At 52.3% G+C, this 14,643-nt stretch overlaps 1 protein-coding gene across 12 annotated transcripts in view; it reads right to left on the minus strand.

The window, feature by feature from the left end:
* The window catches only part of KCNT1 (potassium sodium-activated channel subfamily T member 1), a 75,872-nt gene that overhangs the window by 59,594 nt on the left and 1,635 nt on the right, over window positions 1–14,643 (minus strand). For 8 of the 12 annotated variants that reach the window (XM_062641504.1, XM_062641501.1, XM_062641496.1 and 5 more), the window contains exon 2: window positions 3,382–3,561. The exons of 1 other annotated variant lie outside the window; for it this stretch is intronic. In XM_062641504.1, the coding sequence (XP_062497488.1) occupies window positions 3,382–3,561 (180 nt within the window). Of the gene's footprint in view, window positions 1–3,381; window positions 3,562–3,640; window positions 3,660–3,713; window positions 3,972–13,736; window positions 13,975–14,643 lie in introns of those variants that run through there. 3 more of the 12 variants (XM_062641505.1, XM_062641498.1, XM_062641507.1) reach the window with 3 other exon arrangements.

The following is a 14,643-nucleotide window of genomic DNA, read 5'->3' on the forward strand; positions in this document are numbered from 1 at the left end:
GGCAGCCAGGCACCAGCAGTATTCATGTCCCTGGTTCCTCACCTTCTTTTAATTACAGGCTCAACATCTTAAACTCTGCCTTTACTGTTATATTCCAGCGGCTATGAATACTTCCACGGCAACAGAACATCAGTGAGATAAGAAACGCAATACTGCCATAAGAAAGCAGAACAGATCGCTTTTTATCCCAGTATTGATGTTGACAGAACCTTCCAAAAAGAAGGAAAGAAACTTCTAGAACCAGACAGGACTTCTGCCAAAGCACTGAGGCAACTGCAAGGTTCCCAGAGAACCTTTCCTTCCCAAAGGCGAAACCACCCTCTCAGTCCCTGTCAGTCAGAGCTATGCCCTGACACAGTAGTTTGTACCCTCTGGAGATGTAGATCTGAATGACAGTTAATCCTGTTCCTAAAACCTAAAGAACTGCCTGGCAAAAACGTCAAGCATCGTATTTAAGTACAGTTGTATGGCACTGAAACAGAGCTGAGCCCAAAGCCCCCCAGGTGCCTCGTGGTAGTGAGTTCCAAAGCCGAATAAGACCTTGGAAGGAGCACTTCCATTCGACAACTCTCGGTTCTCTTGTCATTAGGCTTTTCTCTCTGCTGCACAAATCCATCCACCTCCCCCATTCCTCTTCTAGGCGGTCTTTTCCTATTTGCTTCCTGGCTGGTTTATTACCACCCTCCACACAACATTCAAAGTATTATTGTAATTCTCATGTCAGCCTACCTGCCAGAGACTAAGCCCTACTCAGTTAAACTGACCGTCTTCACCTTTCACATTCTACAAGTACATAAGAAGCTGCCTATTTCACTGTTCCACCTCATATTCACTGATTAATTCTTCCAGTTCTGTGGGTTATCTGGACGTTTTCTCTCCTGCTGTACCACAGCTCTCTAAATATCTCCTTGTTCCACCAAGCCCTTGTCTCCTCAGGCTCCAGCACTACCTCAGACCAGTGCTGGTGTCTCCTCAACATCCTCTGTGATGAGGATGGATCAATACATCTCTAACAGAAGTGGTTCTAAATCCCCAGAAGCAGCGAAACTTGGATTCCCCCACAGCCTCCCATTCTTTTAGTCTCCTCTGACCCCAGAAACCTCCTCGCTTTCATCAGCACACTATCATTCAGGGGAGTTTTTCAGAAGCAGATATTTGAGACGCTAATGTATTTAGCATTGCTTTTACAAATAAACGAGATATTTAGTGCTCTGGGTGTTTCCCTCCGGTGTTACATCTGCAAGTCCAACGAGCTCTATTTTACCATCCACAGTTCCCCATACTGTTTACAGGAGGGAATTTTCCTCCATGCATTCCTGTCAGTGCTGTAACTTCAAAGCACATCTCTCAGCTGCTCAGTATTTATAAGCACAGCAAAGGCAAAAGGCTTCCTGCTTTCTTTCTGCTAGCCTGAATCAGCTCCTTATTCAATTGGTTTGGAACAGACTAACCTACTAGTCTTAATTACACCATTAATTACATCGCTTTATCTATAAGGTCCCAGTATCATTAATGACTTGGACTGACACTGAAGGCCTAAGAGCAACATCTCCAAAAGCCTGCTGTGATGGCTTACCCCAATTCCCAGGGAAGTCAAGAGGACTTTGTGTGAGCAGCAAATGTATGCTCATAGATTTGCATTCCCAAATACACTGCAAAGTTTTTAGTATTTTCTAGGTGAAGGGGAAAGTCAAGCAACTAAAGATAGCAGCACACAGAGCCGGTGGAACACAGATATCTTGGGAAACAAGGCTAATGAATTTAACGGAATAATCCGGAGTATCTCCACACTAAAACCAGGGAGAGCTTCTGAATCAGAAACAAATCAAGACGAAAATGAAGGTTAAGGGGTAGACCAGTGAAATGCAGGCAAACCACAATCTGCAATTGCCATCTTCTGTATTCCAGATCCATTAAAATACTTAAATATGAAAACTATTAAAACTCTAAACTTCAAACTTATCCAATGAAACCATATCATAACCATTCTGAAGCCCAGGCATTTTCTGCAGCAGGAGTTTCCTATTAACCTCTCACATTATGCCATAAAACAATATTAACGCTTAAGTGCCTGGTAAGGAAATCTGGGATTTAAAATCCTGAGGGTCACAGACTTTTTCTGGACAGACCAATTCTTACACAGCTATAAAAGTTAGGAACACTTCTTTAGAACGTGCAATCCCACAATATCAAGTCCACATCTTTTTGCATTTGGTTTTGCAGGACAAGTGCACACATGAAAAAATTCAATTGCCTTTTATCACAGATGCACAAAAGCCTTGATGCGGGTGTACCAAATACACAGCAGGCAACCAAAGGCTAACTCACCAGCAACGGAAGGGTTTTTTCAACACGAGTTACATCTCTCTGCTTACATCATGCAGTTAATTGGTAGGAAGAGATGACAATCTTACTGATTCCCCATCAGCACTGTGGCTCCTTGATTTTTATGATATGAACAGAATTGAAGGGTGGGTTGTTCTTGTTCCTCTTCATTTAACTGCTCCGCTCATGGAATTCACTTGCCACTCATGGCATTTCTCCTTTTGCTTTAGCTCACTCAACCTGGTAATAAATCCCTGCCAGTCAGCCAGGAATAGCAACCCATAAAGGCCATTTCTTTAGGCATCCCAAGGAAGGAAGAGTTGTGCCGTATTCACAGAAGCTCTTTAGAGTTACTCTGCTCCCATCAGCATCCTCTGCTGCAAAGACAGCCTCTGAGAACAGCCTGGATGAGCCTAGCCTCCTAAATAAATGTATGCGCTCAGCCCAAACTCTGCATATGGCTTAACAGGGAGTTCCACCAGCTTCTCACCTCTCCAATTATATCCCATGCATCTCCTAGACAATGAGCCCTTTCCCTCCTTGTCAGCCCCTGACAGGACTCACAGACACAACAAACTGCCCAGAATATGCACATGTCTCAACGTCTGCTGGCCCATTTAGACCCACAGCTCCCAATGTCCAACAGCTTCAGCACGTCCACCAGCCCCGGAACACCCACATATTCCTGGTGCCTACTGTCCAAGGCATCATCCCTGTGACCTCCATCCCCAGCCCACCCACCCCGTGCCGCTTCTCCCGGGCAAGCCCACTGCTTCCTGCCAACACCCCCCAACGCCCGCAGCCTCCGGACACTCCCGCATCCACGGCGCCCGCCACGACGGGAACCGGCCGGCAGCACCGCGGAGAGCTCCGCTCCGCTCCGGCCGAGGCACAGCACCGCGGAGAGCTCCGCGAGCGCGCCGGGTCCCGGCAATGCATCCCCGTCCCCGTCCCCGTCCCCAGGTATGTGCGTGTCTGCCCCCTTCCCTCCTCCCGCCCGGCGGGTGTGTGCCCCCCGCCCCGCTGCCCCCCCCCCCCCCCCGGTACACCCCGAACCTGTCGTCGCTCTGGAAGGACTGGTCCCCCAGCAGCAGATCGCGGAAGCGGTACCGGGGCGGCAGAGGCAGCACCTCGGACTCCAGCTCCGTCATCTTCAGGGCGGCGATGTCCAGAATGACCCCGCTCTTGCGGCTCCCGCCGCCGTCCCCGCCGCCGCAGCCGCCGGGCGACGAGAGCCTGCGGGAGAGAAGGGGGTAGCGGCAATGGGGGGGGGGGGGCACCCTGCCCTGCCCGAGCCCTCCGCCCGCTCCGGCACCTCCTCCGGGGCCGGCCCCGCGCAGCCCGCGCCCCGCGCCGGGAGGAGCTGCCCGCCCGCCGGCTGCAGTTACATTGCGGGGCAGGCGGCGGTGCCCCCTCTGCAGATCGCTTCCCCCGGGGGCATGGGTGACGAGGGGTTCTGCCGGCCTCAGGCGAGGGGCCGGCGCCGCGCAGGGCAGCGCCGAGCACAGGACATTCGCTCCTCGGCAGGCGAACGACAGAGAGCGAGCAAGAGGAGCCAACGGAAAAGCCCAATCGGCAGGAGGAAATAAAACTGCTCGCAAGAGAGATGTAGAGCTGGCAGCCAAGCCCAGATCCACCCCCAGCCTCCCCCCGCAACGAAAAGTATGGATGGGAGGCAGCCAAGGTGATGGCTCCACAACTGTGCTGGGAGAAGCAGCACAAGCTCCCCTCTGGACTGCCGGTGCTTAAATCATCCACACAGCCCCAGTATTAAATGAGAAACCGCTAACGCTGATGAGTCAGGCATGTCCAGCTGCCAAGTGTCGCGGCCAGGAGGGTATGTCACCCGTCCCTTGGTGTGCCGCTGTGTCTGATCAAGGGATGAGGGGATCGCAGTGCCTGGGAGAGACGTGAGGCAATTGCTCAGACATGGAAAACTGCATATGGCCAGCTACATGCAACCTGCCCTGCCACACAGGAAAGAGATGAAACTCAATCAGCTCGCAAACTATCATTTCAGAGGGTTAACAGCTTGTCTTTGGTCTCCTTTTCCAACCACATTTACCAACCGGAACATGGCTATGACACTGCTCCCCATGTTAGCTAGAGCTACTAATTATAGCAGATCAGGATTAAGCTGAAACTTCCCAAGGCAAAGCAGCCATTCACTGCTGGAAAGCCAGAGTGCACACACACAAGGCAAGATCACAGGTCCTGATCCTTCACCAGCGACATTCATCCATGCCATGCCAGGAACTCCAATTTCAGAAGTGGGAAGGACAGGGAGAACTTGGAAGAGGAGACATGGCACCTCTGCAGTGAGCTGATTCCTAGTCCCTTAGATATAACTTTGGAGTGTGAGGCAGGCAAATAGATGAAAGGCTCCAACTCCTGTCAGCTGCACTTCCAAGGGTCTCACCCAAAGTCGCTCCAACCCACTCATACCACCTTCCCACAGCTTTGCCTCCAGTACATACTGCATAAGCTATATACAGGCAAAAGAACTTCAAACAGCTGAATGCTAAATTGGCAATAAGCAGACATCTAGGGGGTTTGCTGCTGGCTGCAGAGATGGGATCTGAAGCTCCACAGACTGTCTTCTCCCTTCGACAACTCAAACCTCTGTAAGTTCCCAGCTGACCAGGTTCCAAAGACCTGATCAGCTGTCGTTCCCAAGTTTCTGGAAGAGCAACCAGCGTGTTGCTGAACACAGCCCCAGAAGACAAGACAGCTCACTCCCTGCACTTGAGATGATTTTCACTGATGTTATTTGCCACTTAATTCTACACCCCCAGAGCTTTTCAATCCCTTTCAGCTGCCATATGCACACTGCAGCCACTGCAGCTCTGCACTGAGTAACGCATCTGTGCGGGGCCTTGGCTATCAGCGAAGTTATTCTATGACATCCATTGATCCCAAACTTGGCCTTTAGGGGAAATCAAGCCAAACTCCTGTCAACTCAAGGACTCCCTCTGGATTAAATGATAGAAGCACGGAAGTTAGCTGAGCATCTCTAGCTCACGTTGCAAAGGAGGATCTAACACTGATCTAATCCCCCCTATAAAACCCACAATTAACTTAGAGCTTAACTACGATCAATTACGCCCAAAATGTACTTTCTCCAGGCCACCTCCAGCAAAGTTCTAGCCCAGCTGAGACATCTCAATGCTGTGAGAACAGGAGAGCACCCCAAAACTGGACTTCCAGAGAGAGGAAAGATAAAATGCAGAAACCATCCACTCTCTTATTCTAATGCACACTTTAAAGTGGGGAGCCAGGTGCCTCACTCCGAGTGTGGGTGATTATAATTGCATTTGAAGGAGACTGTCACACACAGCAATCTCCATTGATTATTAAGTGCCTGTTGAAAGGAGCGTTTTGTTTCCTTTCCCAGAGGAAAGCTACGGCTGCACAGCCACGGCCACGCCGACTGCCATGTGGAAAGGGCACCTTTACACACAGCTATCACCCTGGCTTGCACTCCCCTCTGCTCCCATGGCTGAGGTCCAGGCAGGTCCATCATTATCCTGCACTTACCAAAAGCTAAAGAGGCTCGTATCTACCCATCCTCTTGTCAAACACTTGTCTCTTGGGCTTTGGGTATGGTTCTTTTCAAACCCAATTAATCCACCTCAGCTCATGTGTCAGATTCACTAAAGGAAGCACATTTTTACCACTGGCCTTTATTAGCATTAACAAATTGTAGTAAAAGCCAATTCTATCACTAACTCTGGAAACACAATTTCTGCTGTGTATTTGCCTCCGAGTTTCTTCTGCTATCCGCAGTAGCAGCTACATCTTGAATACATTCTCTCTTACCCTCACATAAGAAACCATTCAGAATGAAGGTTCAGTAAGACAAATACTGCACGCACCTCTTATCAATTACACAGGGGCTTTAAGATGTGTTTCAAATCAGTGTCTTAGAAACTAAGTGCTCCTGCCTTGCACAGCGATCTCCCGACACAGAGTTTGCAACCCTCCTCTCTGCCCAAACACAGGGATTCTGAGCTATAGAACTGCCACAGCAACCCGGCTACTTCTTCAAAACAGTAGTGGTATAAAATAAAACATTCACGAACAAGTTTGGTTATTGCAGAGTCTTCAAATACTACTGGGAAAAAAAAATATCCCAAAGTGATTTATAGCTAAATACGGGACTGCAGCTTTATTTTTATCTCCTCTTTCCTTCCTTCCTCCAGAGCCATGTACCATTAAAGCTGCACGGTGTAATCAGCATATGGAAACCTCAACACTATTCCACTTTCTCACTACGACACCGTCTCTCCCCCAGCTTGGCCAGCTCCCCAGCAGCGATCGGCATGCCAGGAGGGGGACACCCTAGTGCTCAGCCTCTTGGGAGCACTGGGATCAAGGCGAGCGTGACCCAAACCAGCTCTCCCCTTCGATGTCTCCTACCGTTAAACTGCAGCGAAGACAGTCCCCGGAGCAGGTCAGCCCCGTGGAGCGCGCTCCAGCAGGAGCCTCGGAGCTGCACCAACGTTGGGTTCCTTCAACGCGCTTTCTCATGCGTGGGTTGGTCGCAAGTGCATTCTTCCCTTGCTGCATTCCCACCCAGGGCATGCGGGAAAGCTACGCTGCTGATGGCACCATCCCCTGAGACTGGAGAGGCAGGCAGGAGACCAGCGGCAGCCCACACGTGTGCCTGCGCCGGGCCACGGCGGCTCCGCAGCGCGCAGGCCCTGTGGAGCCCATGAGCGCTCAAGAGGCAGCTTTGCTCAGAGGAAACTCCATGGCTGGAGGCTCGTTGCAATGAGTGCCAGGGGGTTGATGGTGTTTATTGACTAATACATATCAAAGAAGAGGAAGGACAGAACCCAAGTTCCTCTTCTGCTTCCTTGCATGCGATGCACCACAGAAACCACAGAGCATCCTCCTGCTTCCCACCGCAAACCAGTCCCAAACCACCTGGGGGCATCGACAGATCCATAATCCTACATTATGGTACCTTGTGATGTAACTGCCCAAACCTGCCAGGCACCATCAGGAGCTCCAAAGCTCTCAGTGACGCTCTCTGCTCTGTTGGCACCAAAAAGACCCTCCCAAAATGCTCTTCCTCTTGTTCTTCTAGGGGCTGGGGTGAGCAAATAGAAAAACCAATTGAACCTGCAAACTCTTGCCCCAGATTTTAGGGATTTACAGCCTAAATCCCTCCTCTCCCACTGTTCCGTGCTGTAAAAGGAGCCAAAAGTACAAGGTCCTGCTGGCAGCTGTCTGTCCCAACTCCATCCTTTCCCCAGGAGGATGCCCAGGGAGTCCAGATGTGTAGGAAGGAAAACAAGTACCTGGCGTCCAATCTCAGCATCCCCATCCCAAGCACAGCCACTATTCCTCAAGCTTTGGTACCCAGCAGAGTCTGGCCCTGCATCCCTGGTCCATCAGTGAAAGCGAGCTCTGCCAGGCTCTCAGAGCCTCTCAGGTGAGCAAAGTCATAGAGCAAATTCTGCCTTTTCTTGTTCTATATTTATTTAAATACACACAATCATCTCCTGTTTGTTTCTCCTCCCGCAGCTCTTCTGGTTACCGGGTTACAGGAGTTCCCCCCTCTCGTTTTGCTTTTTCTCTTCTGAGTGACATCCCCGTGGGGTCCCTTAATGGCCCGAGCACATGGGGAGACGCATGCTCAGTCTCCAGAGCTGGGCTGGAAGGCAGAAACCTCTCCTGTGCCTGCAACACGTAACTGCTGCAGGCATTGGCATCGCTTTTGGCACAGCAGCACAACACAGCCCAGCCAGAGGAGAGGGCAAAGACCATGGAGGAAAGGAAAGCAGCTAACCTAGACCTCAGCTTGTCAAAGGGAGAGCCCCAGATTCTTATCCCACCATCCCCTTTCCATCCCCAGAGGTCATACGGTGACCCTGATGCCATTCATAGAGATCACAGCCCTGGCACCCAGGTGATGTGTCCAGAGCCACAAGAGGGTCTCATACACCACGGTGTGGCTCCTTGGGGAGGAGCATACACACAGGCCAAGTGGTAGGGCTCTTTACCCCCAAAATACAACATTAAAACTTCCTATTTCCCGAGCATAAGTCCCATAACCAAGTGAGAAATCATTGCAACCAGAACAGGGGAGAGATGGAGGGAGTCTATTTCCGTTAATAAAATCATTGTATCTACTTCATAGACACCTCTGTGTCCACAAGCAATCACTTCCATTCCACTTAATTGCTTTATCACCTCCTTATTACCTGTATGATGGCTGTGGATTTATTACTTTTTGATTCAAAGAGCTTAAAGTGCTCCAAGGGATGCGACCAGACCCATCACAACATCCAAGCCGTGATTTCCAGATCCTCTGAGCAGCTTCAGCCCAAGTTCTGTGGGTACCACAGCCTCAGAACACACACACACATATAGGCAGTATACGAAGCGCTCAGTCCCCCACATTAAACTCCTGCATCCAGATCCGGATCCGTCCACATGAAGAGTGTCCGCATCACGGGCTGCCGTTGCTCAAAGCTTGCACGGAGCTGCAGAGCCCCGTGACAAATCCACCCATGGCTTCGCTGTCAACAAGTGCAGGCAATTGAGCACCACAGGCCTCATGGCTAAATTAGCATTTTGTGTATCTCACATTGCAAACGAACAGGAAGCGTGAGTCAGTGCAGAGCTCCACGAGCCCTCCCCCCGCTGGCAGTGCTATTTGCTACAAGATTAAAGTAGAAATTGTTCCTTCCAGGTCCAGAGCCCGTTTGTCTTATTAGACAACCCCACATTAGCAATTCAACCCCACATCTCCCCATTTCCTTCTGGCTTGATGCACACATTCACTTTGTACAACAGGGTAAAGCTCGGGCAAGGCAGAGCCCTGCCCAGGAGCCTTTGCACTCTTCTTTCATCCCACAGCAGCACATGGAGCACAGGAGCAGGCAGCTCGGCTCCTCCAGCCCCAGTGGGACCAAAAGAAGCTGAAGAAAGCGTCTGAGGGTGAACAGCGCAGGAGCCAGCCTGGGCTCCAGCTCCCTGGTGATGCTGAATCCTCAGGGGTTTGGTTTCATGAGCACTGTGTCTGCACACACAGGACCCTGCGGTGCCAAGCACCAGGGCTATGAGCACAGCATCTGCTGGGGAGCGGCAGCAACAAGACCAGAAAGATTAATTCAAGGAGCACAGGAGCAGAGTGGGCCCTTGGTTGGTGGCTGGCGCAGGGCAGGACCCACTGGACCAGACACATCCTAACCTGGCTCACAGCAGAGCCACATCCCCACAGCGAGGGGAAGGACAGGCAGGCTCCCTACGCCCCATCAAAGCCAGACCAGAGCACAGCCATCCATCTGCAGTGGGTTTAGTCTATTGAGTACGTGTGCAATCAGAGTGCAAATCAGCTCACAGGATCCCTTGCAGCACAACATACCAACCCCATCTCTCCTCAGGCCACAGCTCTGCTCCCCATCCCCACGTCCTTGGTCAAGGGTCTCCCAGGTCACTCCATTCCCTTCCTCCAAAGGTGGATTCAGCTCCCCACTGGAAGCAAACCACTTACACCAGTGACCTGCACCAAAGCACGGGCTGGGCACAACACTCTGCTTGCAGCCCCATCCAGCCTGACCCTTCCCAGCAGGGACAGGCTCAGGAGCACCCAGTGCTCTTCCCAGCCTCTCAGCCATGAACAGCCTCAGAAAGAGGGGTGAAGCCAAACCAGAGCCTGCAGAGCCAAGGTCTCCAACCCTGCCGGGAAATTCCTGACCCAGCTATCTCCAGGGCTATTTATGGATTACAACATTAAACTCTATCTTCCTTGAAGGAGCTATATGCTGAGGAGGAGCAGGTTTCCCAGAGCACGCAGCCCTTCCCCAGCAAGGACATGACCCTTCTCTTCCTTATCACGGTGCTGGGTTTGTGAGCAGCTGGGGAGCACACGCAGATCATTTAGAAGCAGAATCATCCCTGGTGCTCAAGAAATCAAGCCACTGGGACTGCCTCTGTTGGAAGGGAGAAGCGATCCCTCACCGGGAGGTCTCATCAGTCCCGCTGGGGCTTTCGGAGGCTGTGCACACCGGGGTACCCTGGGAATCACACAGCTTTTAATGGCAGGGTGCTGCTGCACACAGGGATAGCACCAGGCTCGTGGTGCCTGCCAGCCAACAGCGAAAAAGCTTAAACCTAAACAGATCATTAAAGCAAAAAGAGAGCAATTCACTTGTCACAGCCTCAGGCTCTGCTCACGGAGCCAATAGCCAACCTTCTGCTATCACCTGCCTAAGAAGGGGAATGGAACTCCTTCTGACACCAGCGCAGGTCTCCACACCTTAGCTACTCCTCTATTCACAGCCATTAGGTACCGCTTATCCCTGCAGCCACGCTCAATGACCAGACTTACCCCTCAGCTGTCCCTTGGGTCCCAGTTTCAGCAACCGGCATCACGAGGGAGGCCAGAAAGCCAAGTGGGTCTTGGCCAGCTCTAATTCTACCACGAGGACTCTTCTTAGTCCCTATGAATCCCAGTGCTCCATCACAGCCTCGGTCCTGCCAGTGCACCCTCCTGCAGGCAGCAGCAGCCCTCCTTCCTCCAGCCCAGGGGACAGAAAAGCCCATCTCCAGCTAAAGCAGGGCTTAAAAGTCCTTTGTCCTCTTCTTGTTGCCCAATGTGTTTTTTTTTCCTGGGGCTCCTCCTCCCACATGGGACCAAAGTCACCCTCGAACCCCTGGGAACAGGCCCAAACCCTCCCCTTGGTAGCTGTAAGCAGGACAAGGCTACCTGCGCCCAGCTCCTGTCAGGATGAGCAGGGAGATGCTCTCAAGGCAGAGCTCGTTACACTCCAGAATCCTTCACAGACAGGAGCATGCCTGGCAGCCCACAGCACGCGATCCTGGCTGTACCCCAGTCCCTCACCCCAGGCTGTTATAACCCTCCACCACCTGTGTCAGCGCCCACTATTTCTCAGGCTCATGTCAAAAAGGCTCCTAGCTCTGACAAAGATCTGCTGGCAAAATCCTCCCTCGGCACGGCCCCGGCTGCTGAGAGCAGCTTGGAGAAGAAACTTCCGTGTGCTCCAGGCCCCTGCAGAACACTCCCCTCTGCTGCAAGCAGAGCACAACAGGGAGACACGGGAGGGGGAAGTCTTCCCACTGCTCCAGAACACAAAGGCTCACAGAAATCATCCCCAAGAGGCTGCTGAGCCCGACTGCCAGACCAGGACAAAGAGCAGGATGTCTCCTGCATTAAAAGACAGGAGGTGAACAGAAGGGGAACAAACATCTTCTGTGGGCTCCCACCGGGCTCTCTGCTCCTCCGTGGACTCAGAAGTGATGGCGACGACTGCAAATGAGCCAGGAAGGGCAGCCCTGGACCTGCCTGTAAACAGGGGCAGGAGGACCCTGCAGCACCCTGCAGACCCAGTGACAACATGTCAGGTGGAAATTAGCATCAGTAAATGCCAACTAATCCAAAAGGGAGAGAAATCACCTTCCTGCAGAGGCTGTGCACTCAGAAAAGAGCCAAAGTCACAGCAGACAATACTACAGAGCCAGCAGCTGACTGTCAGTGGTGGCCAAAGCCCAAAGCGTTAGAAGAGGCTGTGAGAGCACAGATAAACCCACCGCAGAGCCACACACGCTCTGGTTCCCCTCTTCAGAGATGATGAGGCACAGAGAAGGGTAATGGAGACAACGGTGGGGTTATAAAGTGTTTTGTACAAGGAGAGACCAAATAGATGAGGAGGAGTCTTTAGCCTGGAAAGAGACACGATGAAAAGCAGGCGAAATCAGAGCAGACGACCAGGGAGCAAGTGCATCGCAAGAGCTGTGGGAGCCCAGGGAAATCACAGGGCAGCGGGCTCAAAGGAAAAGCAGCACGTTTTCTCATGGAGCAGCTGCATCAGAGAGCTCACATCCCCTTGCGGAGGCAGAAAGTACCAACACCTTCAAGAGGGAGCGGGCAAATCCCAGGGGAAGCATCCATCCACACCTTGGAAGCACACTGCCAGGATCCTGATCCGACGGGCTGCAGAGCTACAGCCCCGGGACGGCTTGCTCTGCACTCTCTGTCCCTGTCACCAGGGACACCAGAGGAGCCTGTGCTGGGCCCTAGTGTGGCTCTTGGCCTGCGTTCATTCCCAAGAATGAATGAGATGTTCCACCCTCCGGCCCAGCTTGGCATGGGTGCAAAAGAAACGCTAACGGGCTCCAAAACAAATGGCACGCAGCACTTGGGAACCAGGCACTGGGGTCAGGGCGAGGGCTCCGATGGAGGACTGGGAGCATTCAAATAGATGCTGTAAATATTCTTGCAGGGCAGAAGGAGCCCTGAGCACAGGCACTGAGCCCACTCTGCTGTTCTGCAGCCAAGGCTGACACAGCCAGAGCCCAGAGGCAGTTTGCACGGAGGACATTGGGCCTGTCACGGTCCTTCATTAAAGAGAACAGAAGAGGGGGGGTCCCAAAACCTGTCCCCGCTGCCCCAGGTGTGCTGGGGGTGCTTTCCTGGGGCAGTTCTAGCAGCACAACCTGATGACAGCCCCGTCGAGCCCTGGGTCACAGCCGCAGGCTTCCCTCTCCTCATCAACCGAGGAAAACCAGAGCACAATTCCCTATCTCTGCTGTGCTCTGAAGATGCAGGGTGCTTGTCCCTGAAGTTTTATGGTTCCCTATTGTGGCTTCTCCTGGAACAGTGAGGCCAGGATCCCCACGGGCAGCCAGAGCAACAGCTGCAATGCACTAGGCTGACTTTTGGGAAGCCCATAAATGTCTGTAGTGTTGCCTGGATGAAGTGGTTATTAATCAGCTGCACGGCCGAGTTCAGTGCAAGCTCTGCCAGAGAAGCATCTTCCCACTCATTTCCAGAGAATGGAAAACTTAAGAGACAACAACAGGTTCTGAGCTGCAGGGACTGGCCCTGTGCTGAACTGAGACGGTCCATCTGGTGCATCTAATGAGTGGCAGGAGAAGCGATGGGAGATCCCATCCTGGCCCTGAGGTGCTCACGCTGAGCAAGAATCCAGGTTAACCAATGCTTTTTTCTTATCTTTCATTTTTAACCCTGCTGCCACTGCTTCACCTCTGGCTGTGATTGCTACACCAGAAAGCACAACCTGTCCTGGCTCCCACACTGAGACATCCCCTATCAAACCTACCCGGACATGGATAACCACGGTCAGAGCTTCCCTGCCTGCAGCACTCACAGCTCCCTCTGGTTGCTGCTCTAAGACCCCATCCTCGGCTTCCCAAACACTGGAGCAGATGCTCCAGCTGGGACCCACCTCCCCTCCACATCCCACTCCCGAATCCATGGCAAGGCGCCCAAACCCACCCTGCTCAGCACAGGACATCTACTGCTTGCTCCAAGTACGAACAGCAGCGCTGAAGCCAAGCAGAGAGGTGCAGCCTAACAGACAGGGGACAGACCTCCCATAATAGCATCAAAAGCAGACGTGAGGAAAGTCACATACGTCTAATACAAAGATGGGATCTTCCCAAGCAGCGCCTCCAGGTATCCTCGTGCATGCCACCTTCTTTCATCTTCCTCTTCTTAAATAAGCCATAGTAGCAGGAGGTAGCGGATGGAAAATCCAGGTCTCCTCTCGCACGTCCCTGCTTCTCCCGCAGGCCCCTTCCTTGTGCAGGGTATTTTTGCATGAGCACTTCCATATGGCCCCTCATCCATCACTGCTTCTTCCCAGAGTGCCCTTACATGGGCAAGGCAGGGGAAGAGGAGCTGCTGGCCGGAGGAAATCCTGTATTCCCTAAGTGACGGGCCAGCGCCTTGTACAAACAGTGACCGATTTCCCACGAGGTAGGAAAGTAAAATTGAGGTTATTTGTACCCTCTGGGTGCCAGAAACGTGTATTTGCTCTCCAAACAGACTTTCAATTGCTTCTACTGTTAACTCCTTCCTTTCCGACTGGAAGGGACTTTCGGGACCATTGTCCCCTTACAAGGACAGAAGAAAGCACGCAGACATCCGCACCTCCCCTCCACACTCAGGCAACTGATAGGATGTAATTTGCCTTCAACAGCTTTTGAGCCATCTCTAGATTTGTTAAGCATGAGGATAACTGAGGCGTCCACTTCTTTTAACGGGGCCAACCCAGCTGAAGTCCTCTTGAGCACACAGCAAAACGTACACGGGATGTGCTACACATCTTTGCTGCTCAGATTCACCCTGGCTCCCATACCCTTCGCACACGCCTCAGGTGACAGGCAGCTATGGGCAAAGCTGCAGAGTCCTGGTGGCTCCAGCCAGCTTGTTGAACATCTCTGGAAGGGCAGCAAAGGGGCTGAACACAGAGGAAGGCAAGGCAAGCCACAGGAAACAACGGCATTTCAACCTCTCTGGAGCCAGAGGGGGTTAGAAAC

The sequence above is a fragment of the Pezoporus occidentalis genome, unplaced genomic scaffold, assembly GCF_034315485.1.
Source record: "Pezoporus occidentalis ecotype Australia unplaced genomic scaffold, CSIRO_AGI_Poc_V1 ctg68, whole genome shotgun sequence".
NCBI classification, from domain to species: Eukaryota; Metazoa; Chordata; class Aves; order Psittaciformes; family Psittacidae; genus Pezoporus; species Pezoporus occidentalis.